This window comes from Phycodurus eques, chromosome 7, assembly GCF_024500275.1.
Source record: "Phycodurus eques isolate BA_2022a chromosome 7, UOR_Pequ_1.1, whole genome shotgun sequence".
NCBI lineage: Eukaryota > Metazoa > Chordata > Actinopteri > Syngnathiformes > Syngnathidae > Phycodurus > Phycodurus eques.
This window is the reverse complement of record NC_084531.1, coordinates 29,839,150-29,867,120: the sequence shown is the minus strand read 5'-3', so window position 1 is coordinate 29,867,120 and position 27,971 is coordinate 29,839,150. Positions and strand designations below refer to the sequence as shown.

Genomic DNA, 27,971 nt, shown 5'->3' with positions numbered 1-27,971 from the left:
TGGCAAGATGCTCCAGTGCGTTGCTGGAATGCTTTCCTGATAGACGAGGACAAGTTGAGGCATGCATACGGACCCATTCAAAAGGACCGCATGCACGGCTGCTCGCTTTATTTTGGAATAGACTTTTTCACCGTGACGTCCCGCGCATGTGCCGTACTGTACTTCCCGGTGGCAGAAGACGGAGCCGTATAGGAGTAAACAAAGCCGCCTATGGCGTCGGATGAAGGCAGAGCCGCTGAGACTACGGGAAATGATTTGAATCGTCAAATCGTTTTGAAATTTTAATTCAAACCAAGAAAATGTTTTGTATCCTAGCAGTCATTTAAAAAAATAAACTAATAAATTATGTTTTTAGTCTTATCTCCTCACACCCTCACACAGATGTTTACATTTGTATTTAATGAATATAATGTTTGTTTGTTTTTTAAGTAAAAATGATCTCTTAGATTTAAAAAAAATATTTTAAATGATTTATTACAAAAAATAACATAACATTTTAAAGTATCGATCACTCAAATTTTAAAAAACTTATTTATCACTCAGATTTTTTTAATGAAATAATTTCTCTTTATTTAAATTAAGAAAAAAAAGCCTTATCCCCATCGGTCAGATTTTATTTAAAATTAATTTAATAAATCAATGAGGACAAATTGTAATTAAATGTTTAAAAACAAATTCTCCTATGACTCCGATTTTTTAAAATGCAATTAAATATTGTCATTTATTTGTTTTATTTGAATTTAAATCAAGAAATATGTCTGAAAAAACAAATAATCATAACTATTATAAACATCCATCCATCCATTTTCTGTACCGCTTTTCCTCACTAGGTTCGCTGGCGTTTTAAAAAGTCATCACCTGTCACTCGGATTTTTTGGGTGTCAATTCAGATCACACAAAGTTTCGCGTGACGCATTATATACCACAACGGGGGCGTGGTTCGGTGCGTGAAAAAGTCAATCATTGCAGCCATTGGACATGTTCCACTTGCGGTGACTCAGGTGTGGCGCGCGCGTGAGTCACAACACTGAGCCGCCTCTTCATCGCCGGGGGGGGGGGGGGAGTCATTGCGCTTGGCCATCAAGGTTCAGCTCAGAAGTCAACACCAGACGCGAACTGCCCACGAATGAAAAGGTCAAAGCGTTTAGGGCGCATCAAATGACAATTTTGGTTTAGTTCTGCTTCGGCGCCGACGCGACGCTTTTTTATCGGGAAAATCCGACCCGAGTTACAACTTTGCCGCTCGGCGCCTTGTTAGAGAAGTGAAACGTTCAACAGTTGGACTGTCATTAAAAAGTTTAGAGAAGGTCAAATCAAGTTCATTTATTAAGGCTATAGTGCATTCGAGACTCATCCTGAAGTTCTAATCGAAAGCCCGATATCCCGACATTTTTGTGCAAAGTGTATTTGGAATGCCTTTAAAAGGTCGGAAAAGGAAAATAACCCGACGTGGCCCGTGTGCAGCTGTGTGGACGCATTCACTCAGCGATGTCATCATCACAGCTGCTCAACATCTTCGCGCCCCGCCCGAACGGACCTCAGCCCTCGAGAAGAGTCGAGCTGGACCACGCGCGGTTTGGAACGCCAAGCACCATGACGACGCCCGTGTCGGCTCTCGGAAATAAGAGTGACGGCCTAACGGGGATGGAATGGTTTACTGATCAAATGTGCTAGAATGAGTTGAATTAGTATTAACGCCTCAAAATGTAATTATCGTTGCTATCTGTGAGAGTAGTAGTTGTTTACTAGCTTCTGCCATGCAGTGCGTGCCACAACAGCAAATCCAAATGATAGTTTTTGTATTCTTTCCTTTTTCATATTTTTTACTTCATTTCTCCTATTTTTCACCTAATATTTTTATATTTCTTGTCTAATACCTCTATATTGTATTTCTTGTCACATGTTTTGACTTCTTGTTTTTTGTGTTTTTCATCAAATATTCTCATATTTTTCTATTTGTTGTTAAAAAAGACAGTTTTCCACATTTGTTTGATTTTCAAAAAATAATAATAATAATTGTGTAATATTTTTAGTCCAATATTTTTGTTATGTCTTGTCTAATGGTTTTTGTATTTCTCATCTAATGTTTTGTATTTTTGTTTAATACTTTTGTCATTAGATTTGTGTCGATTTTATTTCTTTTTTGTGTCATACTTTTGCATTTCTGGTCTATTCTGGTGTGTTTTTGTTTTTTTTTTTCCCGGGGGGGGGGGGGGGGGGGGGTCATCGCAATTCTTCTACTTCCCCCACTTTGTTTAATGTCCACTTGATAATAAGCAAAACGAGAACAACAAAAACAGAGCATTTCAGTTGGAAGCAACATCCAGCTGACTTAAATGGGCCAAATGTGTGGGAAAGTATACATTTGGAGTTGCTGTTTAGCTTTTTTCAGCGATTACCTCCAAACACGACTAATGGCCGCCTATCGGGTTTCAATGTCCATTTCCTCTTGGCCGTCAAACAGAGATCTTGGGTATTTCCTGGCCTGGCTTGGATTACGTTCACAAACGTGAGCTCACAGCTTGATCCACTTACTTTTTTTTTTTTTTTTTACTTTGACGTGCGTTTAAAAAGCGCTGCTCAACCTTTGCTTCTTCCTCAGGAATGTGCTCGCATTCGCTGCTTTTGCATCCTATGACACGCATGCGGATTTGTTTTTATGCTAGGTTAGGCTTACAAAATATGCTTTCACAACAGGGTTAGGCCGTTAAATTAAGGTTTCAAGACGGGATTAAAGTTTCAGACAAGAGTTTGGAATTGAAATTTAGGTTTAATCTTTCAGGAAAAAGAGTTGTTTAAAAGTCGTGTTTCAAGCCAAGGTTAGGGTTTCGAGTAAGTGTTTAAACAAGGGTTAAGGTTTCAAATGAGGGTTTCAAGGAAGGTTTAGTCTTTAAAACAAGAGTAAGGGTTTCAAGCTAAGTTTATGTTTAGTTTAGGTTAGGGCTTCAAACAAGGGTTAGGGTTTCAAGCCTGGATCGGACTTAGAATTTCAAGGGTTGGGCTTTCAAACGAGAGTTTCCGCGTTCAAGGCGGTCCTGAAGTAGACTTTACACCGACTTTATCGGGCTGGTCGGTATGGGCCGATATTTAGCATTTTATGCTGATCGGCTTTAATATCATAATTCGCCGATCCGATCAATGATGTCATCGATGGGCTCCCCAACAGACATTCACAACGCGTCGCCGCGTGCACAGTATGTTTGAATCCAAAAAATCTAGTTTACTTTCAGCCTTGTCGCGTGTCTTTTGACGTAGTATTGGAAATATCTGACGGCCAATAAAGTTATTTAAAAAAAAAAAAAAAAAAAAAAACACGTCGGCGGTCCGGAACAGACAACACATCTGAGATATGCAACACGTAATGCAAATTTGCTCTTTCACGATCGCACTATGTCAGACTACTGCAATAAAATCTTGTCTCCCGATACCACCGCATCCCGTTTTTTCCCATCACTGGGCTTCACGCGTTACCGTGGCGACGGCAACAATAATGGATCGCGCCGTGCGTCTGTAAGAACAAAATGAGTAAAAACGTGTGTTGGTGGTCACCGGCGCTCAGGACAGGAGAGGACGTTGGTTTAAGGCTCGCTTGAGGTATGTTCACGTACTTTTAGCACGATACGGCTCGCAAGCAGGCAATGAAATGTTATGTTGCCTAGCAAGCTACTGCTAGCACGAACGGTTGGACGTAAACATGCCGCCGTTCTGTCGGTTCATGATCTAAAGTTTCGGTGTGGGTAAAGTCACTTAATTAAAAATAAATTGAATTCCAGTAGGTTAGCACCCATTATTTCTGTCACGTTGTAATGTTGGTTTGACCTGACTGATAAGAATACACGATCTGTCTAGAGCAGTGATTTTCAACCTTTATGGCGCCAAGGAACATCTTTTACAATTGAAAAATCTCACAGCCACACCAACAAACAAAAATTTCACAAAACGTGGATGCATGAATTACTGTATTTACTTCGTGCCATCTAATAGAAGACCATTCATTTGTTCTGTCTATCACTATGCCGCACTGGCATAAATTGAGGAACAAGGATGCATTATTTATTGTAAATATCTTTTTTGAGCAATTAAGTACACAAGTATGTACAGTAAATGAACAGGTCATTTAAATCGGTTATCGTTTTTTAAAATTCAATCCTGATCGTGTAAAGCCTACCCTGAAGGTGTCACAGAGGAGTTCGGTCGGGGTAAAAAAAAAAAAAAAAAAAAAAAGCGTCACGAGAGGCGTTCACTGGCGCTCGCTAAAGAGAGGCGAACAGAACATCTCTGTGCGGCTTCACCGAGGTCTCCGGAAGCGCAGAGTCCACCCTCCCGGAAGCGCACCCGGACGCCGGCGCGGCCTCGGGCGGGACACCTGCGGGCGGGCTCGTGAATGAGTGGCTCAGCGTCTCTGAATGTCCGTCTGTCTGTCGCTTCCGCACAGACGGCCACTGAGGACCAAACGCGCGCAGCTGCCGAGGCACATTTTCAACTCTCTTGAGCATCCTCGGCTACGAGATTTGCAATATATTCCAGGTGTTTCAATTTTAGTCGTTGATTGTTGTATCTTTAATTAAGAGAAAAAAATGAGGAAATTTCAAATTCAACAAATTTGATCGCAGATGAGACTGAGGGCAGCAGGGCAACGGGAGCACTGCATCAAAGTGGAGACGACAGACATCTGAGCCCAGCAACAGGGTCAACGAACGTTAGCATACCGTACGTGTTTATTTCTAAAATGTTCGCATGGCGCGGCAAGCACCAACCAACCTATAAGTGGCTCGAACGCCTTCGCTTCTGCAAAATAGTGAGCCATTTACTTGCACTGCGCATTATATGGCACCGCGAACGCTGAAGACGCAACACCCAATGCGCACGACATAAACAGCCATTACGCTTATTTACTTCGCAGGCGTCATTAGCGAGAAGAGACGATAAACAACAACCTCTGGGATTGTGCGCAGCCTGGCAATAAAAAAAGCTTTTCTTCTCTCCCTTAACTAATTCATAAAGCATAAATATGTCAGTAAGAAGCCTTAACGAAGGCATTTACGCACCTCTGGGACTAATGAGAGTAAGTAACGCTAAGCGGTGGCTATATAAAAAGAACAAAGTGGCTGATTGGTCAGTGAAAACGCCTCCGATTGGCCCACTTTGGAATTGGGACGAAATCAGCAGTTTCAATAAATTCTAATATTTGTCCCAGGAAATTCTATTCATTTATTCCCAACAATCTGTTGTCTTCATTTTTGTAGCGTTTGTCTTGGCTGATTTTTTTTTTTTTTTTTTTTTTGTCCAATCCGATTTCAGCCTCTGCTGTATGTAGCAACGAAAATGACTGTCTGACCAAACGCTAAGTCTGCTTGGAAAGGCCACTTTAAACAAGAATATTAACAACACAATATTTGAACACAAATGGTGGAGCAACAATGTAGGCAGACAATAGAACAATACTCTTTTATCTTCTGCAAAAAAAAAAAAAAAAAAAGACTTAATATTGTTGCATCTTACTGAAGCAGGCATACCAAAAGGAGCGAGCGGCACAATGAACTGAAGTGAAGAATTAAATCGTGCACAAACTGTTTAAAGATGTCATTACCAAGAGTGCTATTTTCCTTATTAAAAACACATTGCAAATGTTTTTTTCTTGGGTTTTTGGGGGAAGCCGGAACACTCTCATGGCGAAAGAGTGTTTTGTGTTACAAGCGTAACAAATTCAACTTGCATCTCAAGGCATGATTGTATGTACTAGCGAGGAGACTTTTATTTTTAACCAATCACATTTCAAACTAGAATATATAATGTATCTATTTTTCCATCCTCTGATTGGTTGGTCAGAGTAAAACTTGTGAGAGTCAAGTTGAAGTAGCAAAACACATCTGCACAACCATCAATAATGAGCATCTCTGGCGAGTGTGTTGTATTTTACGGAAATGTTTGTGTTTGTGTCAATTCGATTAAATATCGATTCTGAATGATGCGCGTGGCACAAATGTGTGGCGTTGTATCGCATTTTTGTGTCACACTGATGGCTTCTATCGTCACGACGTGTGCTGAATCTGGGGAAGAGCGCTTACTCACAGCACCTCGAGCGGAAAGGCAGCCCATTAGCATCACGTGCTAAAATGCAACTGCACAAAGGCTCAGTCATCAGCAGACGCACACGCTGAGCTCTTTGTGGGAAAAATTCCCGCGTAGCGTTTCACGCCTCTCGAAGGAAACTGTAGTTTGTCGTGACGCGCTTTGAAGGGAGCATACAGCACTAAAAGTGTTGACTTGTTGTTTAATAACCGATGCTAAGTAGGCCAACGACGATTATCGTTCCCTTGTCGGGTGCCCCGATCCGCCCTCCTTTCCACACACGCTCTCCCGCCCTCGGGCCGGGCTCGGACTGGCTGCATCGCGGGCCCCGCGGCCCCCGCCGGGTGGCCAGTTGTCGGGGCGCATCGGTGGGGCCGTGGGACGTGTCCCGTCCGCCGGGCTGCTCTCGGGCGGACCCCTGGGCCCGATCCCGCCCCTCGATTGATCGGGTGGGGTCCTCGGCCGCCGCGGTGCGGCCACAGCAATTACGGGACACTTCTGTCAGTCTCCGCGGTCGCGCACCCCTGGGACTCTTTCACTGGGTGCGGGGTCACGAGAACAGGGGGCTGTTGGACTTATTTCTCAGCATGTGACTTTCAATTTTAATCAAGAGGAGACTGAGGGCAGCAAGAAAACAGCCCTGCGCAAAATGGAGACTGTGGAGCTAAGGGGAGCTAAGAGCCAAGGCACGACGACTAATGCCGCCTCACCGTTGCACGGCTCTACTCGCATGAGTTTGGCAAAGTCTTCTTACATAGTACCGCGGGACACTCCGGAAAACAAACTCCATTGTATGCATCAGACACAATATGGAGCGCTGCAGCAAAGTGGAGATTGTGGAGCTAAGGATCGACAGTTATGAGATACAAATAATAATAACAATGGTGGAGAATGAGGGTCCTTCTGTATTTACCGTTTATGCAAGGAGACAGATTTTATCCAAGAAGAGACTGAGGGCAGCAAGAAAATGGAGATTGTGGCGCAAAGGAATGGTCATTACAAGATGCAAAAAAATATCAACAAAGGAGAACAAAGGTCTCCTATACTTAATGTCCACGGTAAGGAGATTGATTTTATCCACAAAGAGATTGAGGACAGCAAGAAAACAGAGCACAGCAGTGAAGTGGAGACTGTGGAGCAAAAATTACAGGACATGCTAAACAAGTACAATGGAGGAAAACAAGGCTCTCTCATATTTACTGTCTATAGCAAACACAGATTTTATTCAAGGGGAGACTGAGGGCAGTAAGAAAATGGAGCGCTACAGCTAAGGGGAGACTGTGGAGCTCAGTTAAATAACAAGTCACAGGCGAAGCTAAGGTTAGAATTACAGGTTTAAAATGAGTCAGAGAGGCTGTCGGTTGAGCGGCATTAAGCGGCGGAAGGATGATTAAGGTGGCAGCAATGCCATGCAGCGGCATTCTTGGCTCGGCATGTTGCGCCGCTTTGGATCGAGAGCGGGGAGAGGATGGCGCCGCTTGCACAACAGTGGCAGGGCGCAAGCCAACTTGGCCGGGATTCGTCCTTCCGAAACCAGATGGGCACGCCGTCCAACTGAGCGCAGGTGCCCTCCCTCGCCTGCCACGCGCCGCTAATTAAATTGCTGACAATCAGCATCACCAAGTTGGACTTTTCGATCACATTTTCTTTGAACATTTTAGGTGGAGTTGGCGGAAATCTTTCAAAAAGCGAAATTTCAAGAATTTACTATATTGAATGGTGGCTCTTAATAGGGAACTTAAATATAGTTGAGGAAAATGCATTTTTGGCATAATCCTGACAAAAGCAAGCAGTATATTACAGACATGGAAACGCACACCAAGAAGAGTTTCACAACTAAGTGACTCAGAAAGCTACAGGAATATCAGTCCTTTTTCGCAGACGAAAAAGAATATTTGCCTGTGAGTGGGGCTGGTCGATGAATCGATTTAATAGATCAATTGTTTTTGGGTGTGTGTGTGTGTGTGTGTGTGTGGGTAAAAAATATATATATATATATTTTACCTTTGGCGACTTCTGTAGCCTGCTGACGCGCACTCTATACATTGAAGGCATGGAAAAAAATGTTGATTCAACCTATTCAATGGAGCTGACATTTTCAGGGCCAAAGGTTCATTTGCTTTGAACGCAGCAACTTGTATTCATGTTACGTTCCGTGACAGTTTTGTTCTTACGTGTTAGTCCCAAAGGGAATTACATCGATGCTAGTTTCGTTATCCCATCTATGTCATTTGGAATTGTGTGTTAGCATTAAGCTAGCGGCCATTTGAAAGGCAAAGCTGTGTGGTTTGTTTGAGATACACAGTATGTAGTGGTCTTTGTTTGATGCTTAGTTTGACAGTGAACGTGAACTGGCGGTGGCAATAAATAGCTTGAAGCGTCTTTTTTTTTTTTTTTTTTTTTTTTTTTTGTTTTAAATCTGCCAAAGTGCTGCTTGCAGCTCTGCCTGGATGACATATTGCCCGGTAGCCTACTTCCCCAGATCCGCACGTCACGCTGGGATGATCCAGGCATGCAGGGCAAACTGCCGCTAAATCCTATTTACACCTCCGCTGACCCCCTGACCCCAGTACAAGCACGCAGCCACTCAACTCCCAGACAGACACTCGTAGGTTGGCTAACTCTAGCCGTGGGAGTACGCGCGTTAGCTCAGCTCCCGGTTCTGGTTTTCAACACGCGTTTAGCTTAGCGCGAGCCGCGCTTCCTGACAGCTCATCACAAACTCGTCATTGTATTCTCGCTTATCTAAGCCCCCAACGGTTCAACGGCCTAATTGTCAGCCGCGTTCCTCTTTCCAAGCGAGGTTGTACTCGCTGGTGAGTCCGCCCCCCCTCAGGCTGTCTTGAGACTTCAAGGCCCGGTTAGAGTTACAGTCAAAGTTAGAGTTGTTTTTTTTTTTTTTTTTTTTTTTTTTTATATAATGATGATGAAAACAAAAGCAAACCAGTTTGGCTGAGCTCAATGCGTCCTTCCGGAACGGCAGCGCACACAAAAAAAAAACAACCAAAAAAACGCAACATTCTTACAACCTATAAAACTTTTTGCATGTGATGAGTTTTTAAGATTTTCTTTTTTTTTTGTTGTATTTTTAAAAGTTGGTTTCAGTAGAATAAACGGCGGTGAGCTAAAAACAAGAAGAGTTGCGAGGGTTGAACAGAGGGCAAGCGGACGAGAAGATTCAACTCATTTGTGGACTGCCAAAAAAATAACTGTGATAAGTCTAGATATTTATGTAACTAAAGGGTAAAAAAAAAAAAAAAAAAAAAAGTGATCTTAACTAAAACACAAGTTTATTTATGCAAACTAACAATTGAATGTCACAATTTAAAAAAAAACTTAAAATAATCACAAGTATCATTAGCCCAATTAGCATCATTTTTTAACCGACTGTCATAATAGCAAAAAAATATAGCAATATGCTCGCTAAAAATAGCTTTTTTTTATTTATGTCTGTAAGGATTGTAAGTAATCAAGCTCCTGATAATCTGCAAAGGTGGACTCTTCTCATTTGTTGTGTTTTTTCTTCTTTTCCGAAAACGTTCCAAAATGACTTGGGCAATAACACTTTTAGCCTAACGTTATTAAAAATACAGTATATGTAAAATATTTGTTGTGGATAGGCCACATCTGTTTTTCCAGTTATTAAAGAAATTAAACAAATGCACAATAGAATTCAAGCCATTTGTCAAGTATACGTGCTGCCGACTGGGGCTCATTTCGACGAATTCCCTCGCAAGACTTTGAAAAAAGTATGAACCCTGAAAGTGGTCAAAATGACTGCTTGACAACCAAAATGCCCAACTTCCTGTTCAACTTCCAGCATGGCACCTGGAGACTTTTTCGTGCATGTTGTTATGATAGACATCCATCCATCCATACTCCGAGCCGCTTCTCCTCACGCGGGTCGCGGGCGTGCCGGAGCCTATCCCGGCCATCTTCGGGCAGGAGGCGGGCTACGCCCTGAACCGGTCGCCAGCCAATGGCGGGGCACATACAAACAAACAACCATCGGCACTCACATTGACACCTACGGGCAATTTAGAGTCTTCCATCAATCTAGCACGCATGTTTTGGGGATGTGGGAGGAAACCGGAGTGCCCTACTGTTGGGGGCTATTTTTTCCCCCAACTTGCCAAGGAATTTGAGTGCCTGCGTACAAAAATATGAACTGCTAAAACTAATGTGCATTACGATTGAGCTAACAAACGGACACCTCATGGGACAGTACGACTGGTTGAGTTTACGGACTTTTAGGCATGGTTTATACAGTATCGTGAGCGCCATTATGAACAAAGACGTCTTTTTCTACTGGTTGAGCAGCAGATTATCAAGTGAAGCCTGGCGTTGGCTTGTCTGACCGCCGAGTGAAAGACCCCTCAGTGCTCTCCGCGGTGGGAGTCTCTGCGTCTAATCCTGGGCTGGAGGCAAGACTACCCCCAACCGCCGCCCTCCCTTACGCCTTGAACTGGCCCAGTCTGACCTCCTCATCCTCACACAACTCGCTATCGGGCCACCTCAGGGCAAAATCCCAGACATGGGGATCAAACAAAAGACAATCATTGCAGGATTGTCTTGATTGGCCAAAGAAGTCCATCGGTGGACATCTTCCAAGCGGAAATGCATGCAAGATCACCTCTAAAAAGCTACTTAACCTTCAACTATAGATGTCAGTAGGAGTCTATTTTCATCTGTAAATGTACTAAGATTGTATTTAGCAAGCTAGTGAACATACTATCTAATAATAGTCTTGCAAAGGGGTAGACAATTTCCTGGTGAATTTTCACGGGAATGGAGGCTTGTGAGTTTTAGAAATATTCCATATTGGGAATGGAGGGTCATTTCATAGAAAGGTATCATGTTCACGCATGAATAGGGGCGCTCCGATCAGACTTTTATGCTGGCCATTCCGATACCGATCATTCAGGAGTGAGAGCTGCCGATCGCTGCCGATATCGATCATATGGAGTAGCTGTAAGGTCACAGCGTTCTGGTCGCACGCCGGCTATCTTTGGGGTTCAGAAATCGACCTAACAGAAGAAGTGTATGCAAAAATGACCCCCGAAAGCTTGCAGGCATGTTAGCGCACCGTCAAACAATTATGAGATACGCTCGCCAGGAGGCCATTTCGGTAGAATCTACACTAATGTGCCCTATAAAGAGAGCATTGTGGGACTGGAAGGAAACTCGTGCTTCTGTTTTCAAGGACTAAAAAAAAAATGTAAATCAAAAAAAAAAGCTACAGGTATGTTCCCAAAGGTGTATGTATGTGTAATTGTGTAAATGTATGTTCCAAAGCAAAAGCAAAACAGGTATAGGTATCATCATGATTTTTTTTTTTTTTTCTTTTTTTCGTAGATTGCATTTCTGATCCAAAACCTATCATGGATTCTACGGGAACCCAAAAGGAACTATTTTAACAGTCAAGTGTCAACAGAACATTTAAAAGGCTACCACAACATCGACCAGACACCGTACCGAAACAAATATGGATTCAAAACGGGAATGCAAAGGTACATTTACTGTATAAGTTTACCACAAACAAAACACTGAAGTCTACCCGCTCCAATAACAAGACGTTATATACTCCAATGTTCAATCGTGTACTCGTTTTCTTAGAGTGCGTACATAGCGATCTCAAACTAATCCAAATTCCATGGTCGTGCATCCCCAAAGGGTACAGACAGGTGTCAAAGGTCAGAAACGGAAACTTTTGAGTGGGACATCCCGTTCATAGGACACTGTGCTTTTAAGCCGATTCTAGGGAAACGGAAAAGGCCGAGCCTTAACAGTCAGGTGTCATTAGCACAAACCATCGAACATTTACGAGTACCACCCTCCAGGTGCCATAACAGACACGTGTCAACACAACCTTTGACACAAACACATACATACTGCACACTTACAGATTATTCGTTTTTTCTTAGAGAGCACACTGTTAAGGTTTCCATGATAACACAACGAATTAACAGTCCCGCAAAAATTAAAAATTAAAATAAAAAATATGACACTTAAAGCTAACCAGTTTCACCAGCCCAATGACAAGAGACTGCACACCCAAGCGGTGCACGTTTGGTGTGCGAGTGCCACGGGCCTAAGAAGCCAGCGGAATCCGGCGCGGTTATCTCGTGGCACTGCTGTAAACAAAACACCGTGGAAAGGTGAGCAGGACACGCCTACGCGCATCCTCTTTATTGACCGAAGCTCAACCGAAACTGCAGCGGCCAAACAATCCCACGCGCACATGAGAGAGGAACCGAGGCGTACCTGAGGAATTCTTGCAGACAGGTGTCACAGAAGCGGTGGCCGCAGGTGGACACTTGAACGGGCTCCCGCATGGCCTTGCTGCACAGCGGACACTGGAAGCGTCTCTTGGGCTTCTCCAGGAACTTGTAGTCGAAGCCGGGCATCGTGGCTCCTTGTGCGGCGGCGGCGGCGGCGGCTCGGCTCGGCTCGGCTCGGCTCCGCTCGGGCTTTCCGTCGTCGGCCTGGCGCAAGTCCCTGTCCTTGCGGCTCCTCTCGCGCGCTTCACGCCGATGCAGGGCTCATATCACGTCCGACCGACGGATCGCTCTCCGGGGTGGTCGTCTCGCCCCCTCCGGCATACAAAAAAAAAAAATGGACGCGGAGCTGAAACGTGCAGGGAAAAGAAGCGGACTTCTGCGGGGGTGAAGGTTGGGGTTGCGCTGCGTTCGCTGGTGACAGACTGAGGCGAGGACACAACCCTCCGACTGTTTAGGTGCACCGAGGCCCGCCTCCTCCGCCGAGCAGGAGGAGTCAAGAAGCCCTTCGCACCATTTTAGCCCTCTGATCTCCTCTTTAATTGCGCTTTTCGTCCGCGCAAGCCCGTGCCATGTTTGCCGAAAGGCTCCCAATCCGCGCGAGCCAATTAGGCGCGCGCAGGACGCCCATTTAATTGCAATTATGACATAAAATACAAACAGGAGAACGGAACAAGACTCACGCATCCTCGTGAAGTAAGAGGCCTCGCAGCGCCATCTAGAGGTGGAGCTGCAAAACAAGGGAGCGGACAAATGAGTGACAATGTCTTCACTTTTGCACATTAAACGGTAAAAACCTCCACACGTGAATTTATGGCCGCAGTATTATTATCTATGATTGCCACAAACATATACATACACGCTCGCAGACCAGTTTTCACCTGCTGTATTGCTAGTGCATTACATCATCATTACATCATCACCGGGGGAACAATGGTAATAGAGAAGCATGCACAATATTTATATTTAAAAAAAAAAAAGGTGCTAAAATGCTCCATTACAACACTTTTAAGGCACGGGGACCACAGCACACAATCGTGGCAGGTTATTTTAGTCAACGTAGTGATCATGAAAACTGGATTACGCATTAGATGGATCGTTGATTCATCCAAGCAGTATAGAAAATGGACTCGACTTTTTTTTTTTTTTTTCAGTATAGAAAATGGATGGACTTTTTTTACTGCAGTCAAGAAGTATGAGAAACATGTTTTGTAACCAAGACAGCACGTCATCCTGTGCTACTGTTAGGAAGTAACCAAGTACAAATACTTTCCAATAAGTGTTCCCCCTCCCCCTATTTCCTTAAAAAAAATAAATCAAATCAAGTCAAAATGAAGCCAACAGAATCGGAGGGTAAAGAGGACGGATGGAATGGATGTTGTAAATAGATCTACGGAGACGATCGCGAGGTCGAGATAGCCACTTCGGAAGTAACAGACTTGCGTGGAAGACATTTTATAAATGGATAAATATCGAAATTCGGTTGCCTTGTCTTTCTTTGAGTAACTTAGCGAAACGTAACGGCGAGCCTGCTGTCAATTTCTAAGTTAACGGAGCAGCACGTCTGTGCCATCGATCCGAGCAAAAGAAAGGTCAATGAGCCAGTCCCTTAAGGAATTTCCCACACACTATATATTTTTTGGAATATACTTACCTGTTGAAATGTAAATTACAGCTGGCATTCTGTCTGCCTTCCAAGCAATTGACCTCACGTAACGTAATCCTTGAATTTACTTCACGCAACATCATCATTTAATTTACCTCGTGTAACAATTGATCTCCCGAAACATCATCCTTTAATTGACCTCACGGAACATCATCTTTTAAGCAATTGACCTAACGCGATACCTTTTTAGCAATTTACCTCACATATCATCTTTTAAGCAATTTACCCCAAGTGACATCTTTTAAGCAATTTACCTCACAAAATATCATCCTTTTAGCAATTTACCTCACATATCATTTAAGCAATTTAGCTCACGAAACATCATCTTTTAAGCAATTGACCTCTCGTAACATCATCTTTTAAGCAATTGACCTCAGGAAACTTCATCCTATAAGCAATTTACCTAACGTAACATCTTTTAAGCAATTTACTTCGCGACATCTTTTAAGCAATTGACCTCTCGTAACATCATCTTTTAAGCAATTGACCTCAGGAAACTTCATCCTATAAGCAATTTACCTAACGTAACATCTTTTAAGCAATTTACTTCGCGACATCTTTTAAGCAATTGACCTCTCGTAACATCATCTTTTAAGCAATTTACCTCAGGAAACATCATCCTTTTAGCAATTTACCTCACGGAACGTCTTTTAAGCAATTTACCTCGCGACATCTTTTAAGCAATTGACCTCAGGAACGTCTTTTAAGCAATTTACCTCTCGTAACATCATCTTTTAAGCAATTTACCTCAGGCAACTTCATCCTATAAGCAATTTACCTAACGTAACATCTTTTAAGCAATTTACTTCGCGACATCTTTTAAGCAATTTACCTCTCGTAACATCATCTTTTAAGCAATTTACCTCACGGAACATCTTTTATGCAATTTACATCGCGACATCTTTCAGGCAATTTACCTCACATAACATCTTTTAAGCAATTTACCTCACGGAACGTCTTTTAAGCAATTTACCTCGCGACATCTTTTAAGCAATTTACCTCAGGAACGTCTTTTAAGCAATTTACCTCGCAACATCTTTTAAGCAATTTACCTCTCGTAACATCATCTTTTAAGCAATTTACTTTGCGACATCTTTTAAGCAATTTACCTCACGGAACGTCTTTTAAGCAATTTACCTCGCGACATCTTTTAAGCAATTTACCTCAGGAACGTCTTTTAAGCAATTTACCTCTCGTAACATCATCTTTTAAGCAATTTACCTCGCGACATCTTTTAAGCAATTTACCACAGGAACTTCTTTTAAGCAATTTACCTCTCGTAACATCATCTTTTAAGCAATTTACCTCGCGACATCTTTTAAGCAATTTACCTCAGGAACGTCTTTTAAGCAATTTACCTCGCGACATCTTTTAAGCAATTTACCTCTCGTAACATCATCTTTTAAGCAATTTACCTCACGGAACGTCTTTTAAGCAATTTACCTCGCGACATCTTTTAAGCAATTTACCTCAGGAACGTCTTTTAAGCAATTTACCTCTCGTAACATCATCTTTTAAGCAATTTACCTCGCGACATCTTTTAAGCAATTTACCTCAGGAACGTCTTTTAAGCAATTTACCTCTCGTAACATCATCTTTTAAGCAATTTACCTCGCGACATCTTTTAAGCAATTTACCTCAGGAACGTCTTTTAAGCAATTTACCTCTCGTAACATCAACTTTTAAGCAATTTACCTCGCGACATCTTTTAAGCAATTTACCTCAGGAACGTCTTTTAAGCAATTTACCTCTCGTAACATCATCTTTTAAGCAATTTACCTCGCGACATCTTTTAAGCAATTTACCTCAGGAACGTCTTTTAAGCAATTTACCTCTCGTAACATCATCTTTTAAGCAATTTACCTCGCGACATCTTTTAAGCAATTTACCTCAGGAACGTCTTTTAAGCAATTTACCTCTCGTAACATCAACTTTTAAGCAATTTACCTCGCGACATCTTTTAAGCAATTTACCTCAGGAACGTCTTTTAAGCAATTTACCTCTCGTAACATCATCTTTTAAGCAATTTAGCTCAGGAAACATCATCCTTTTAGCAATTTACCTCACGGAGCATCTTTTATGCAATTTACCTCACATAACATCTTTGAAGCAATTTACTGCACGTAACATCATCTTTTAAGCAGTTTACCTCACGTAACATCTTTTTGACTGAAACTTCACACCCTCAAGAAAAATCATCATTCGCGGCATTTCCTGTTTTCTCAATGGCTCTCTCTGCCTTGTCAAATGACACGGAAGCTTTTGTTGACATTAACAATTATTGAGCCTCCGCAGCCCGGAAGTCCATGTGAATAATTCACGCGTTACTTTTTACTTTTGCACTTAAGTACAATTGCGAGTCTGTACTTTAAAAGGAGTTTATTTCAGAGTTCTACATTTACAAAAGTATCTGCGCTTATGCTTCAGCACCGAGCGCGAGTACTTCCGGCCTCCGGCTTGGACCGACAAATCCGATAAAGCACAATGTGAGCAGTGCGTCCGGGGATCAGCACGCATCAGCGCGGGTCATTCGACTGACGACAAGCTTAAAACACTTCACTGTTCTTTCTGCTGCGCGTTGTAAACATCGTCGTTGATGGGAAGGCTTAAGCGGCGTTGCGGGGGCGGGCCCGGAACCGGTTTACACTCGTACGGGCCTTTTGGTGGCTCGTCACGCACATGGCACGGAACAATGGCGGGACAATGGCGTCACCGCGGGGACGGCGCCCTGATGGCTTCTGTCATGCGAGGCCAGGGGTGTCCAAACTATGACTCCGGGGCCATTTACGGCCTCGCCGTCCATTTTTAGAGGCCCGCAGAACTTAACTTTGTACACTCGGCGGCAAGGCAGAAGAGGAGATATTTGTTCCAATCTCTCACTTAATTGTTTTTCAACGATCACGCATCATTTTGGTCAGGGGCGCCTCGGAATCATCGGGTCAGCTGGGCACAGATTGATCATTTTTGGTTCTGGATGTGGATTTATGATTGCATTTTAGTGTTTTAAATCAATAAAAGCTGAAGCATATCAAAGTGGCCCTTGCCTCGTTCCGTTTTTTTCATTCACACTCTTAACTTTTCTGATTACAGTGGATTATTTGTGGTTGTTTGTATTGTGCAAGGCGGTGGTCCCCATAAATAACTGGTGAGACCCGTCTATTGCATTCATTACATTCAAATAAAATGTCCCCACTCATATGATTGTATATGCAAAAATGTTTTGGGACTGGATTATTTCGAGTCATTCTCTTTATTTCTATTGATCAAGGTGGCAGTTATCAGGAATAACTGATCAGCCTGTTATTAGTGACGCGGCATGCACACTGCAGCTCTTGGTTCTGTACAATAATGTGTTCTGAAAGCAACATTTCACATGTAATTACGTGTAGCTATGTTTGAAAACATGACGTATTTGCGTGTTGTCGGGGCTTTTTTTTTTGTTTGTTTTCTTTTGCTCGGTTTGACATATATATAAATGTGAGTCACCACATTTACCCCAGTAAGAGACCCCTTTGTGATACCTCAATCTCAATTCTCCACAAAAAAAAAACATTTTGAACAAGTGTATCCTTTGTGGGAACAGTGTCGGGAATTTCCCTTTTCTGTTCCCAGGGCATAAAACCAAAATCCCGACAGACACACGCCTACATCTTGTCGTCCCGAGTCTTCCCTGAAGAGTGGAAGCTGTCCATCATGTTCTCCCACTCATTTCCTGGAGGTGTTTTCATATTATTCGTTGGTGGTGTAAACTGAGGGGACGCACGAGCGCCAGTTAGGTCCCCGAGGGGATGTTCCGAGTGGGACCGGGTCGGCTTCTGGACGCAGTCATCTCGGGACAGCTTCGTCGAGCGAAGCTGGAACAAGCAGGGAACCGGAGAAATGGGACATGAGGAACAACACTTGTGACCAATGATCAATCAATCAATACGCCAATAATAAGAGCCAAGACAGTCTAAATGGATTGATTGGGTTTTTTGTGTTGTGTTTTACTGTCAATGTCGGCCCTTGTGTTCTCTTCCCATGCTGCAGGTCAAAATGCGTTTTGAAACAGCAGCGGCGAGCATTATAAACAACATCTATTACTTATTAAATGGCGATGCGCTTTCATCTTCTCTAAATCTGCGACTCGGAGGAAAAAAGTAGTCCCACCTGTCCAAAACGACCGCTGTGTTTTTCGTCAAGGTTCCTTAAGACCTTTTTGCGGGTCTCCTCATGATAGACGTCCACCAAATTTCAAGTCGTTATGAGAGACTGGCATTGGAGGCTGAACGTTCGAGAAATCGCCGTGACAAGTTTGTCTGAGAAGGATCCCTGAAAATGGCCGAAATGAGCCGAAAACGGCCGCTTCAAGCCAAAATGGCTGACTTCCTGTCAGGTCTTTTGCGGCGTGGCTTTTTGAGACTTTTTATGTTGCTAAGTGAAACTGGATTCGGGGACTGAATTAAGTTGAAAAAAAATCGAGGGGGGGTGACGCAATGAGAGAAAACGCTGCCACCAAGTCAGGCCGCCACAATCACAAAAAAAGCCCGCCGAATCCCGGAGGAGCTGTTTTAAATTAGTAATGAGATGATAAACTGCGCTCATTTTTTTCAGGGTTCTTCCTTCCAAAAAAAAGGCAAATGGGCAAAATATTACGTTTGACTGCCAGCAGGCTGTTGCCGTGACAACAAGCCACCGACGTCACGGTGAACGGGTGGCTCTCGTCCAGCTGTACCGGTTTCGGTATCCCAGAGTCCTCCTCTTTCCTTCCCAGGCGTCCTCGGGCGCCCTTTCCCCACGTGTACGCCTCGCCATCTGACGGCAGGGAAGACGAAAGGAAAAGAGGTTGGCGCGGAACACGCACGCGCGCACTTTGTGCCAAGCGTTCCCAGAAGGCAGTAAGAAAGTGAGCACACACACTCGAGCCTTGATTTAGATCACTGGCTTAGTTTTTGCAGGCAACTACCGTGAGGGTCCCAGTCATTCATTTGATTCCCAAATTGGCAGTGTGATCCGATGCACGTTCCCAAAAACAGACATGTACACACGCACGCACGCGCGCTCGCGCGCACACACAAAAGTGGCTCCATCTCCCCTGCAGTGGCGGCACAATGGCTCCGTCGTCCAACAAAGGCGACCCTTGATGGGCAGAAGCTGCAGGCAGGCAGGTGGGCCGCTACTGACTTTCACACCGGGGGGGAGCCAATCACTGGCACAATGTGACATTTCGCCATCTGTAACCCCCGGCAGAGCGCACGTCGCATACATACACACACACACACACACACGCGCACATCTGCAACAAATCACTTTCAGCCATATGGAAAAAACTGTCGAGTTTACATTATTGCCACAGATTTTTCATCAATTGGACCAGCCCTCGTTCTATGAAAGTCGCTCGAAGGGGTGCACCCCTCCGTCCTCCCCGATTACCTCAATGCCTAAAACGGAGACCGGAGACCTTCTCACCAGGAAGTCACCCGAAGTCTCAATTGAAGTATTGGTAGCGGTACTCACCGGACCTGATGGCCAGGGTGAAAGCGTCTCCGCAGGCCGCCATGGTGATGCCATGGAGGCCGGGCACCGGGTAAGGAGCGCGGCTGCCCCGCCGGGAACTGCAGCCCATCTGCCCGTGTTGGTTGCTGCCAAAGGTGATACACTGGCCGCTCTCTGGAGGGGCAGAACCGAGGGTGACCGTCCTCGCCACTTTAAACTTCCTGCGACGTCTGTTTCTTCTCAACCCGGCGTCCCCTGAACCCTCAGGGCACCGTGAGACGTAGCTTGGGAGTGCCCCAAAAATAATTGGCAATAAATGATGTCATATCATTTTGCAAAGAGCATACCGACATACGGTATGGGGGAATGCCGATAAACAATAAAACTACATCTAAACCAGTGATTCTCAACACCGTCAAAATAATCACCGGATTAAATGCTCAAATTGTGCGTAGGGTCACGGTGGCTTCAACTTTTTGGGAATCCAGTACAGCTCATTTTTATTGAACCCTTAAGTACCTTTAAGTACATTTAATCTTTCAGAAATGTTTGTTTTCTGACGTCCAATTTTTTATTCACTTTGATGTGCAATACATTTGAACTGAATTGTGGTTTTGGGACAGTTTTTCATTTTCTCTTCTTCAATTTGCAATCCGTGCATAATGTTACGTTAGCTTACAAAAAGATATATTGAAGATACTTTTAAGGAATCAAAGCTCTCCGCTCGTGTATTTTAATGTTGGTCAAGATGGTGGTGCATGAGGAGCCCAGTATTATTGGAGGTGGTACTTCAAGTGAAACGTTCGCCACTGAGCTCAACCAATTCAAAATAGAAAAAGTTGTCATTTATTGCTAAATTCTAAACAGATCAAATAGAAAGACAGTAAAAAGTAGTATTTCCCGAGAATTTTAAAAGGGTCAATTGAAACAAATAATGACTTTACAGATTTAATCTTAAGAAGAAAAGAAGAAAATTCTCGACAGTTTCAAACTCAAAATGTCAATTTGAGTTTGAGTTGTGTAAACGGAGGGCAAAGGATGGCGCGGATTTCACCTGTCACGGCGACCGAGTGGGCCGTGCCGATGTCAATGCAGACAATCTTCTCCTTGTTGAGCGGCGCCGACTGGACGGGCGCGAAGGAGGGCACTTCCTCCACCTGATTGGAGGGACTCGGCTCCTCGCCGGACGTGATTTTATCCAGACCGAGCTTGTTGAACCTAAGGCCAAAATGCGCTTCGCTCACGTAAGGACATATGTGTGCCCGCTAACACATATAATGAAACAAGAGGTGGCCAAAAGTACTCCTACTTTGTTACAAGTACAGTTAATATAATTGAGTGAGCTATTCACGTCTTTTTGACATCACACCGTCATCCGGAGACGTTGAAAAAGTACAGATATGTGCGGGGAGAGAAAGTAAAAAGGCATCAGGAAAAAATAAATCCTGCCCATCTGAGAAATCCATCGGAGTAAGAAGTATTTGTACTTGGTTACTTCCCAGCCCTCCAATGTATCACCTGTTGCTCCCACATGCCACAATTCTGTTCCCAGCGCTGATGATCATGGAGCAGTCCACGCCGCACAGAACCTTCTGGGGTTCAAAGTGGGTGGGCAAACACACCTGCCGGGGACAGTTGTGGGTGTCCTGGGCGCCCAGGCCGAGGCGACCTGGCGGCCGCAAGAGATGGCGTCGTCAACCCGTGAGCGGTTCTCACAAGTACGTCCGCCGGAAATGCTTACCGTTGTCTCCTCTTCCCCAGGCGAATACTTCTCGTTCGTTGGTCACGGCGAGAACGTGGGACGCGCCGCACGACACCTGCACCAGCTCGTAGCCGAGGAGCGCCTCCACGATCTTGGGCTGAGTGGAGGAACGGAGCAGAGAGGTTCGTTTGGCAAATGCGCTTTTTTTTTTTCCAGAGTCAAACTGGTTCAACACGTCAGCGGTAATAGAGGTGCTGGTGCGGTTATAACCACTGGAAGTGTCCAATTCAGTTAAAAAAGCAAAAGCAAAGATGCAGAATCAAGAAAAATGTTGACAATCCAGGGGAAAACACACAGCAGAGACTTTTGGGCTCCGTCATGTTTTCATTCCAAATCACTTGAATCGTTTGCTCCGATACTGATAACAGATTAAATCATCCAAACATGTTCCCTTGGATCTAGAATACAAATGGGATTCTACCTTCTAGCGACTTAAAAGGTTTACATTGGTATCTCAAATTCCCATCTGAACTGATGAGAAACGTGTTAAATGGGATTTTTCCAAGTCGAATGTAATCTGGATCACATCCGGATCAAACTTAACTTTGGCATTGCAGCATCGAACATCTAGCCTACATACGCGTGGATATATGGCGAGTACCTGTGTGACGTCGTTGAAGTTCCCGTGACCGAGGCAACCGTTGCTTCCACTTCCAAAGGTCATGATGATGCCTCTGTCTGCAAAAGACGTCATGACACAGCGCTGGACTGAAACGATTTGCTCTTTGATGTAAACGTGTCTGACGTGCGTCATATAACGAAATTTGGCCCTGCCTTGCCATTAGCCTATTTCTAGTCCATTCTTGACTCTTCACCTGTCATGCAGGTGGTGAAGAGGTCGCCGCAGGAAACGGACTTGATGGTGACCCCGGACTGACCCTCCAGGAAGCGTGAGATGAACTGCGGCTGCATCTGCTCCACCGCGCCGGGCAGACTGACCTCGGCGGACGCCACCGAAGGCGCCTGCCGCGACATCGCAAACGACGACTTACTAAATGTTTCCCGACAAGAACACCGAGGGCGAGTTGGTAGGTGCGCGGCGGTCAGGTCGCCAGGTGCGCGAGGGGGGAGTTACCGACTGTAACGTGCGCCGGCGTACCTCCCAGGTGATGAGGCGGCCCGACTTGGTCACGCCCATCTTCTGCGTGCGCCCCAGCGACACCTGCAGCACCTCGGTGTTGAGCATGGGCAGACGCAGCGGGGCGGAGATGCCGCTGCCCCACGTGTACACCGACGACAGCGGGAGGGAGTGCAGCTTGCCCGCGCCGCAGCCGTCTGTTTCAATGAAGGAGTTGAAGTGTTTCGCACATTCGTGCTTCAGCGCCGGCAAATTCGCGTCTTTGCAGATTTTTCCTTTGTTGTTTGCTACCTCTGGACCTGCCGGTTGGCACTCTCCCTCCAGTTCTGCCTTGCGGACCGGTCTGCACAGTGGACAGCGGTTTCTCGATCCTGGACAGAAGACATTTTAACTAGCAGTGGGATTCGGAGTAGTTTTTTGTTTTTTTTTTGGAATTACAGTGTTCCCCCGGCTATTTTTTGCGGAATGAATCAACTTGTCTGTCGTGGCGTGGAAGTTTGCGGTTTATAGCGATTGTTTTTCATGGGGTTGTAGAACTTTTAACGTTAATATAAATATCGTACAGTATTGAAAACATGTACATCTTTATTATAAACGGAGTAAAAAGTCAACGTATATAAAATAAGGAAGATTTGCGCAGTCTTGCAGAATTTCTCGGATAAAACAGTTTGGTTGTTAAGCGCAGCTCCAATCAAAATGGCGGACTTCCTTGTGTCATGTCAGGCACGGCTTCTTGAAGCTTTTTTGTGGGTCCGCTCATTACAGACACGTACAGCACATTTCATGTTTCTCGGCGAACTGGCTCCCCAAAAGTCGGTCACCTGCGCATCTTGACGTTGCCGATGTCCGTGCAGAGATTGAGCAGCGGACGTATGCAGATCGGGAGCGCCGTGATTTCGTTGAGTTGAGGCCGCTTGGAGGGATCCAGGTTGAGCATGTTGAGGATGAGCTGACGCAGCTCGGGGCTGTAGCGGTCCGAGATGGGGGCGAAGGTGCCGCTCATGATCTTCAGCACCAGGGCGGGGAGATTCTGAAACGACAAGCTCTCCAGATTTTTCTCGCCGTCGCTCTTCTGAGCGCCATTCAAGATCGGGGACGCTTTCTTACGGCGGCTTCAAAGGCTCTCTTCAGGCTCGCCAGCTCGTACAGCACGCAGCCCAGAGCCCAGATGTCGCTCTTCTGGTTGTACGGCTTTCCCTCGCACAGCTCTGGAGAGATGTAGCACGGTGTCCCGACCACCTGCCGGGGGAGAAACACTCCGATGACTTCGTGAGGAAATATATGGCACGGAATTGGACCGCGGCATATTCGCGCCACACTGAAAGGAAGCGACGATCATTCGAAGACTATCACAAGAATAATATTCACAGAAGTTGGATTTCCGTCAAGAAACAAGTTTGCATCTTATATTTTTTCAAGGAGAAAGTAATCTCACAAGAATAAAGTCTTATTTGTTTTCCGAGATAAAAAGTGATAATACGACAAGAATGAAGTTTAAAAAATATATAATACTTTTTTCTTGAGACGAAATTAAATTCTTTAATGAAAACAGTTGCAATAGTACGAGAATAAAGCCCCCTTTTTTTTTTTTTTTTTTTTTTTTTTTTTCTCAAGAATAAAGTCTGAATTTTGGAGGAAGAGCTTGCATTGACGGGATTAAAAGTCATTTTTACAACTGAGAACTATCCTTTTTTTTTTTCAAAACTATACATCTTTTTTTCACAGGAAATGTTAACTTTATTCTCGTAATATTACAACTACTTACACACAACAAAAACTAAGTCCGTTTTAAGAAAAATAAGACCAAAAAAAAACATAATTCTCTTGAAAAAAAAACGTTTTATCACTTATCTTGGAAAAATAATTATTCTTAACACTTGAACTTCTCTTCCCAAAAAATTTCACTGACACAAATTATGACAATGCACAACTTTTTTCGCAAAAAAAATATGAATAGAAGAAAGAAAATCAATATTATAAAAATACAACTTTATTCTCTCAATAATATCAATTTAATATATTTTTGTTTAATTCTTTTAACATAACTTGTTTCCCAAAAATGTTCAACAAAATGATGACTTTTTTTCTCAACAATACACAACTTTGTTTTTTCGATACACAAAGGTAATATTTTTAACATTTTCATTAAAAAAATAAAAATAAATAAAATACACATTTATTGCTGAAGAAAATCGTCTTGTCGTATCATCACTTTTTGGAAAAAGACTATTCTCGTACGATTTTTGCAGTAATATCACCTTTATATGGGAAAAGTTATGTCTATTCTTGAAAGATTTTTTTTTTTTTTTAAATCTCTAAAAATTCTCAGAAGATTGCAACTTTTATTTCGTTGTTTTTTTTCTTTTTTCCCCCCCGCCCTGCCACTCCTTGGCAGAATGGCGTCACGCATACTGCTGCTCACTCACTGTGTACGCTTTGCTTTTGCTGACGAGGATTTTGGAGATGCCGAAGTCACCGATCTTGACGATCATCTGGTGCTTGTCCAGCAGAATATTCTGCGTCTTGAGGTCCCTGTGCAGGATGAGCTTGTTGTGCACGTGGTACAGGGCCAGCAGGATCTGCACAAAGAAGTGAAGGATGGTGTCCTCATCCAGCAGAGAGTTGCAGCGCTTCTGGATGTAATCAGCCAGGGTGCCGCCTGCATGTCAACATAAAAATCCTATTTAGAGCTATTAAGAGTCACGTCAAGCCGAGAAGACTTCGGTGGCGAGTTCCGCCCACGCCCGAGTCAAACTGGCTTCGGGGGCAGAATTGAAGACGAATTCGTAGGCGCGGCCGAGAGTCATCGAGCCCCAAAATGGCGGCTGCGACCCAAAACGGCAGCCCTCCTGTGACTTTTTGGGACTATCCACTCACGACGGAACGCCGTGTCGGCCGTACTTCTCGTTAGCTTACCCGGCGCGTACTCCATGGCGATCATGAGCGCCTTGTCCTCCAGAAAGTTCTCGTAGTACTCGATGATATTGGGGTGGTTGAGCAGCTTCAGCACCTGACACTCGTTCTGAGCGGCCAGGCGCTCGTCCCGGGACATCTGCTCCACTGGGATCTCCTTCAGGATCACCAAGCCGCCGTCGCTGCGCCGGCGACACAGGTGGACGATCCTGACGGACAGTTCGGGTGTCGATTAACAAGCTTTTGAAGCGACGGTCGTCAAAAGTCCAGATGGGAATTTGGCAGGAAGGCCCGAAAGGAAGGCAGAAAAGCGTGGAAAGATGCAAGAATAAAAGGCTGTTCTGAAGGAAGAAAGTCAGCAAGGGATGGATGCCAGGAAAAAATATGTAATTTTAAAACGTTTTTCCACATTATTTCTTTTTGTGTAAACCGACGGGTGTCAACCCTGTGTATGACATGAAATAATGTGAAACATCCATCCATCCATCCATCCATATTCTAATGTTCCAATAACATATGAAGTACATCACAAAAAGAAGTTCACTGATGAGATTAGCTTTGCGTCCAGTGTGTCGTTTGTTTCGATGGCGAGTTGTAGTCTTAATGAAAATACGAGTGAAAATAAGTTGGCAAACACCGTTTTAAAAAAAAACGCTTTCAACGATGTAGAAGACGTGTAAATCATATTAAGAAGTGTTTCTCATCCATATGTCGTCAAAACAAGCTAGCAGTTAGCAGCCGAGCCTTTTCGACTCAACTGCGTGGACTTTTACACGTCTACTCTCGTTCTGTGAATACTCAAATAAAGAGTGTGAGGACTAAGACAAGCGTGAATAGTAGCTTTAAACGCCGTTCGGTTCACCCGAATGCTCCTCTTCCCACAACTTTGATTTTCTCATATTTCTCCATCTCGGCGGAGGCGGCGATCAAACACTTCCGCCGTCTCCCTTGGCAACCTGAGCCCGTGGCCACGGGAAGCGTCGAGGATCAAAACAGGCGAAGCGCAGACAAGCTCATTCCTCTCGGGGCTGGTTTATTGTGTGTAGTTTGTTTTTATTTGACATCGTTATACTACAGACAATTGCATTTCCCTTTTCCGCGCTTATGTTGACACACTCATGTATTTGCATATTCACATTGTTTTAAAAATAATGAATTGTAATTCAGTATTATTATGTCATGCTTTGTTGCAATACAAATATTGTGTAAAATAATATATAATGATATTAGTACATATTATTTTTATATTATTATTATATAATAATATAAAAATAATATGTAAAAAAGTGATTCTTTCGAACAAATGTTACGCTTAAGCTTACTTATTTTTAGGGAAAATCTTACAAGAATTACATCATATTTTTGTGGAATACATCTGTATTTTGATGGAAAAAAGTTTTAAGTCCAACTTGTTGGAACATAAAAAAAAATTAACTTTTTTTTGGGAGGAAATGGAAATAATAAGAGATTCAAATTTTATTTTTCCAAGAAAAGGGGTTTGTTCAAGAAAAAAAATAATGAAAGTGAAAATCTGTATTTTACGGCCCGCCAGACGGGACGCCCCCAAAACCCGCCCAAAATTTGCAAAATGATCGCCTTCACAGCATAATTCATAGATCACTTCAATTTTGCTAACTGAAAAACAGCGCTCGCCAACAAAAAGGCTGACTTCCACTTCCAGTGCTGTCTGGAGGAAATGGAATCCTATGTGACATCGTTTTGATAAAGCTTCATGTTATGGAGATGGACGCAACCCAAAACGGCCGCCACCTACTTGGGTGCCGTCTGGAGGAAAGTGATGTGAAATGGAGACAGCGTGCTGGACAATCAACGCTTTGTGCCGTGACAAAGAAACGTCTGTGCAGGAACACGACTTATTACGCGCCATCGAAAAGCGCGCCACGACGGCTTAGCGCAGCTATAGCTTCTTGCTTCCGAAGATAGCCGAGCGGGGGCGGCTTGAGAAAGCCCGGCTCGCCTCTTTCTCAGGAATATAACATCTCGAGAAAAAGCACCTGGAGGAAGTTTGCGACATTGCCTCCCGCGGGGACCGGCCCGGCGACATATTTGAGCGCGCGACAATGCGACAGCCGGTATCGGGGAAGGCGCCGCGCTGAAACTCACACGGGACGTTTGAAGGTTATTTGGTGTTGCTTGTGATCATAACAAATGCTCAGTGTCAACTTTTCACCTCTCGCGTTAGGCAACATATAGCCCCGCAGGCTTGGGACCCCAATGCGAAACCCTGGGCCTTGTTTGAAACCATAACCCTGGTATGGAAACCCTAGCCTTTGACCAAGTTTGAAATCTCAACATGAAACCCGAATACTATCCTAATGTGAAAACCTAACTCAAACTTCAAAGCCTAATATGAAACCCTATCCCAGACTCGAGACCCTCATTTGAAACCCTAACCCTGAGTTTGAGACCTGAACCAGGCTTAAACCCCTAACACTGTCTTTAAAACCCCAATGTGAAACCGTAATCCTTGTTTAGAACCCCCAATTTTAAACCCTAACCCCGGATTTGAAACCCTAATTTGAACCTCTAAGCATATCTTTAAAACCCCTAACCCGGGTTGACGATCACTGAGTGAGTGAGAATGTTCCAGCAAAAAGCCCTTTCTGCAGTTTTCATGTGCCACCTAGCGGTTTTGTGGAGAACCGCACACTTTTAGAGCAACCAGCTTTTCTCAACGTGCGCTTTTGCTGACATCTGGTGGATTAT

At 44.0% G+C, this 27,971-nt stretch overlaps 2 protein-coding genes across 3 annotated transcripts in view; both read right to left on the bottom strand.

Annotated features, from left to right (window-relative positions):
- traf4a (tnf receptor-associated factor 4a) overlaps positions 1 to 12,479 on the bottom strand; it is a 33,345-nt gene extending 20,866 nt beyond the window's left edge. The window contains exon 1 of the mRNA XM_061681264.1: positions 12,337 to 12,479. Within this exon, the coding sequence (XP_061537248.1) occupies positions 12,337 to 12,479 (143 nt within the window). The remainder of the gene's footprint in view (positions 1 to 12,336) is intronic.
- A 5,303-nt stretch (positions 12,480 to 17,782) lies between these two features.
- Positions 17,783 to 26,229, bottom strand: nek8 (NIMA-related kinase 8). Of its 2 annotated transcripts, XM_061681262.1 has the most exons (15): positions 26,107 to 26,228; positions 25,248 to 25,453; positions 24,758 to 24,990; positions 23,439 to 23,570; positions 23,153 to 23,361; positions 22,623 to 22,702; positions 22,353 to 22,528; positions 22,069 to 22,216; positions 21,855 to 21,931; positions 21,233 to 21,350; positions 21,010 to 21,160; positions 20,546 to 20,709; positions 19,513 to 19,665; positions 18,652 to 18,810; positions 17,783 to 17,870 (listed from the first exon to the last, which is right to left on the bottom strand). In XM_061681262.1, the coding sequence occupies exons 1-15, from the start codon at positions 26,151 to 26,153 to the stop codon at positions 17,842 to 17,844; spliced, it is 2,082 nt and encodes a 693-aa protein (XP_061537246.1). In that variant the 5' UTR covers positions 26,154 to 26,228; the 3' UTR covers positions 17,783 to 17,841. The 2 variants fall into 2 exon arrangements, with proteins under 2 accessions (XP_061537246.1, XP_061537247.1); XM_061681263.1 differs by lacking the exons at positions 17,783 to 17,870; positions 18,652 to 18,810 and having other exon boundaries at positions 19,574 to 19,775; positions 26,107 to 26,229.
- Positions 26,230 to 27,971: the final 1,742 nt, after the last annotated feature.

Bases quoted from the DNA above. Each gene is read 5' to 3' on its own strand.
- nek8 (XM_061681262.1), bottom strand. From the start codon at position 26,153: ATGGAGAAATATGAGAAAATCAAAGTTGTGGGAAGAGGAGCATTCGG. The intron at 22,703-23,152 runs GTGACCGACTTT...TCTTCTGTCCAG, and splicing joins GGCAACGTCAAGATGCGCAG to GATCGAGAAACCGCTGTCCA. The intron at 22,529-22,622 runs GTAGCAAACAAC...TCATTGAAACAG, and splicing joins GCCAACCGGCAGGTCCAGAG to ACGGCTGCGGCGCGGGCAAG.